Source organism: Geospiza fortis, unplaced genomic scaffold (genome assembly GCF_000277835.1).
Source record: "Geospiza fortis unplaced genomic scaffold, GeoFor_1.0 scaffold104, whole genome shotgun sequence".
NCBI lineage: Eukaryota > Metazoa > Chordata > Aves > Passeriformes > Thraupidae > Geospiza > Geospiza fortis.
Genome location: NW_005054325.1, coordinates 4623882 through 4628098, shown reverse-complemented (window position 1 = coordinate 4628098; position 4217 = coordinate 4623882). Strand labels below are relative to the sequence as shown.

General features: G+C 46.5%; 2 protein-coding genes across 2 annotated transcripts in view; both read right to left on the bottom strand.

The window, feature by feature from the left end:
- Positions 1-689, bottom strand: part of NHLRC1 (NHL repeat containing E3 ubiquitin protein ligase 1) — a 4423-nt gene extending 3734 nt beyond the window's left edge. Inside the window, exon 1 of the mRNA XM_005421008.2 lies at positions 664-689. Coding sequence (XP_005421065.1) covers positions 664-689 — 26 coding nt within the window. The remainder of the gene's footprint in view (positions 1-663) is intronic.
- A 2455-nt stretch (positions 690-3144) lies between these two features.
- The window catches only part of TPMT (thiopurine S-methyltransferase), a 9872-nt gene continuing 8799 nt past the window's right edge, over positions 3145-4217 (bottom strand). Inside the window, exons 8-9 of the mRNA XM_005420972.2 lie at positions 4041-4085; positions 3145-3279 (exon numbers count right to left, since the gene is read on the bottom strand). Of these exons, the coding sequence (XP_005421029.1) occupies positions 3164-3279; positions 4041-4085 (161 nt within the window). The 3' untranslated portion in view covers positions 3145-3163. The remainder of the gene's footprint in view (positions 3280-4040; positions 4086-4217) is intronic.

Here is a 4217-nt window from a genome sequence, read left to right as displayed (position 1 = left end):
CTGAGGGCCGAGGCGGGCGCGCGCCCCCTGCGGGCCAGCGGGGGCAGAGCAGGGCCCGGGCCGCCCTTCCCGCCGAGTGTCCCTGTACCCACCGCTGCGCCCGCGCACCCGCCAGAGCTCATATAGCCACCAGGACATCCAAATATCCACCAGGATATTCAACTACCCGCCAGAATATTCACACACCCACCAGATTCTTACAGACATCCAGTTATCAAGTTACCGTACCGTTACTAGCTCTCTTTATGCCCCTACCATAGTAAGGAATTAAGCCACAATTTTACAGAATCGTGGAATCACTGGATGGTTTCGATTAGAAGGGATCTTGATGATTATCTAGTTCCAACCCCCCTCCCATGGGCAGGGATGACCAGGATAGATCAGTTTGCTCAAAGCTCCATCCAACCCTTAAACACTTCCAGAGATGGGGCATCCATAGCTTCTCTGGGCAACATGTTACTATCTCATTACCCTTGCACTAAGGAATTTCTTCTTAATATATCACCTGAACATACTCTCTGTCAGATTTCCCCTTGTCCTGTCACTACATGCCCTTGTAAAAAGTCTCTGTCCAGTTCTCCTGCAGGCCCTTCAGGTACTGGAAGGCTGCTCTAAGGTCTCCTCAGAGCCTTCTCCAGGCTAAACAATCCCAACTCTCTCAACCTGTCCTCATAGGAGATGTACTCCATCCCTGTGAACACCTTGGTCTCATTGGAATTTCCCACTGTTCTGGCAAAATTTAGGAAAAATTTACATTCATCACTAGTAGACACATTTCTCAGACACACACATTTCTGTAAGGTGCATGGACAGCATGTGCTTCTTCTGCTAGGTGTATTTACAGGGAATTCTCAGAGTAGTTACAGGGTACACACAGATCTTACACATCCTAAAATGGCTGTTTTGGCACATGGCATTGCTCTTGCCAGGCTGTTGCATGCCTGGGAGTCCTGTGCAGGACACCACAGGGCATGTGGCAGCCTCGTGCCAAGCGCCTGGCCTTTTGCAGCTATCACATATCTCAGTGTCTGAGATAAACTTTGGGAGCTCTCATGTTGCATCCGGAAAAAACTTGAAAGGAAGGAGATGTTTAAACCTGGTAGCTGCAGTACTGGCCAGGAGTGAAAACAAACAAAACCAGCAGCTCCCAGCTTGCACTGGCCCACTGGCTACATCCCTTCTTCTCTCTGTTAACCCAGCCTTGAAACACGAGTATCTATGAGCAATACTGAGTGTTCCAATGAGCTGTGGGCATGGGGACTGCTGTGCTAAAACCAGCAGACCCATCTGCAGCTCTAGGACTATGGCACTCTAAAAAAACGCCCCATGGCTTTTACTCGCCTTCTATTCTTGACGAATTAGGATACATTACATTGCAATCATACCTTTCCTTTCAAAATAAGCTGCAAAGGGGAGAAGTCGCTGTGCTCTGCCAACCTCAAAGTAGAGATTTTTCTCATATTCAGATGGAACTTCCTGTGTTTCAGTTTGTGCCCTTTGCCTCTTTTCCCATCCCTCGGCACCACTGAAAAGTCTTGTCCCATCCTCTTGTCAACTGCCCTTAAAGATATTTGTAAGCATTGATGGTCCCTTCTCAGCTGCCTCCTCTCCAGATAAACAATGGATCTTTCAGCCTTTCCTCATAAGCAAGATGCTCCAGTCCCCCAGCCATCTTTATGGTCCTCTGCTGGACCTGCTCCATGTTGAGGTCTCTCTTGTACTGAGGAGCCCAGAACTGGACACAGCACTCCAGAGGCGGCCTCACCAGGCCTGAGTAGAAGGGCAGGATCACCTCCCTGAACCTGTTCACCACACTCTTCCTAATGCACCCCAGGATACCACTAGCCTTTTTGGCCACAAGGGCACACTGCTGGCTAACGTTTTGACCACCAGGACTCCCAGATCCTTCTCTGCAGAGCTGCTTTCCAGCAGGTCAGGCCCCAGCCTGTGCTGGTGCCCTGGGTTTTTCTTCCCCAGGTGCAGGACCCTGCACTTGCCTTCTCTGAACTTCACTAGGTTCCTCTCTGCCTGGCTCCTGTGCCTGCCCAGGTGTTGCAGCATGGCTGCAGAGCACTGTGATGTGTCAGCCACCCCCCTAGTTTTGTATCATGATCAAACTCACTGCAGGTACACTCTGTCCCTTCATTCAGGTCGCTGATTAATAAGGTGAACAAGACTGGATCCAGTACTGACCCCTGGGAACACTGCTTGCTAAAACCCTCTAACTAGCCTGATCACAACACTGAGCTCTGTCACTTAATCTACCTCACTGTTCACTAACCCAGCCCATTTCCCTTGGTGAAATACTCCTGATAACCTTCTTTTCCTCCACTTGCTTAGAGATGACATCCAGGATGGGCTGGCCCAAGGATGAAGGTGAGATTGACTGGCCCAAGGATGAAGGTGAGATTGAGGTGAGTTTCCTAGGTCCTCCTTCTTGCACTTTTTCAAGACTGGAGCGACATTGGTTTTCCTCCAAAAAAGGAAAAGGGGAGGTCCTCAGGCACCCCTCCCATATTCCATGACCTTTCAGATATGATGGAGAATGGCTTAGCAATAACATCAGGTGCTCTCAGGACATTTCCCACCCATTCCTCCCCGTCATCCATCTACTTCCCTCCAGCCTTGCTTGCTGGATGGTAATTTCCTCTTGGCAGCTGCTGCCTTGCCTTGCCTGCTCACTGACGGCTCTTCACTTAACATATATTCACAGGGATGGAGAGAACCAACTTGCAGCAGCTTCCCACCTCTCTGCCCAGCCTGGTGCATGGCCAGTGCCCCATAAAATGGTGTTTGAACTGCAGCTGCCACACTGCCAGGGCTGCCAGCTGACGAGGCCGAGTTGCCTCGTCAGAATGCAAAATGCAGAATGCCAGGCAGACAGAGTCGACCAGCAATGGCTGAAAAGGAATAGGAACATTTCTCTCTCACAGCTCTCATGATTTGAACTGATATGGAAGAAAAAGGTACGCTTTGGTAATGGCTGTTTGTGCATGGAGTTTAAGAAAAGCTGTTCACAACTCAAGGTAGTAAAGGCAGCTGTGTAGGAGAGCTGACTTGGTGAGCAAAATGGACAAAACCCCTGCTTTAAGAATGCCTCATTTTAAAATGAGAGATACAAGAATAAGCAAGGTGTGAAGCAAGTTATTTTAACAAATTTTAATCAAGCTACAAACTTTAGTAGATATAGCACCTCCAGAAAATAATCTAGTCCCCATTGTCTGTGCCTCTCTGAGAAGTCATCAACTTTTTCAAGACACCTAATTTCACAGCAGTTGCCTGAAGAGGAGGTAAAGATAACAAATTAGTGAATGATTAGTCAATGAAAAATGCAAATTGTCCACAAAAAAAAAATCTTAGCCACAGATTTACCCACAGAGCCTAACACAGTGCACTGGGGGGAATTGCTCTCTTATGTACTGGGATGCAACTGTCTATGCCAATGACTCACTCCACACAACCACTTCCAGAGTCTCAGAAAGTTGTAAATTTAAAACTGAGATATTACAGCACACCAGGAGGAACTTCTAAAATTAAATTCCTGACATAGCTCCAAATTTCATTATTTTGATGGATTTGAGTTGTACATTTTTAGCATTTTCTTTGAGTGCCATGTTACTGTCCTTCTTTGTCACAAAAGTACAGTAGAAACTGTAGCACGTGTAGGGCTGTATTAAAACCAGGGCAACTGGTTGATGAGGTGCAGGCAAAGACAAAATGGTCAAACAGAACTCTAAGACTGCAGCTACAGGATTACTGAATGCAGTATGAATCCTGGGAGAATAAAAAAGGTACCAAAGGGAGACAAGAAACTGTTTGTCTCTTGGGTTTTCTTCATATCTTTTGAAGAACTGAGAATTTTCCATGCCAGCAAAATCCCTGTGGCTAAATGGTATTTATTTTTCCTAGTATTTTTCCATTACTCTAGCCTTTAGATAAGAAGCAAATGACTGTATCATTCATAGGGCAAGGTAAAGGCATTTAAACATCTTTATGTGTTTTTGAAAAAATTCCTAAGGGTTAAGTGAAATTTTACTCACCAAACAAACTTTTAATTTCGGATTCAGGAACATAAAATGGTGGGCCTGAAAAAAAATGGTGAAGCTAATCAGAGAGGAGACATAGGAAGAAGACAAAATTTATACTGCAGTAGGAGAAACAAGCCCTTCACTCACAGCATCTGCCCTGTAATGGGGCCCCAGGATGTAGCACCATCA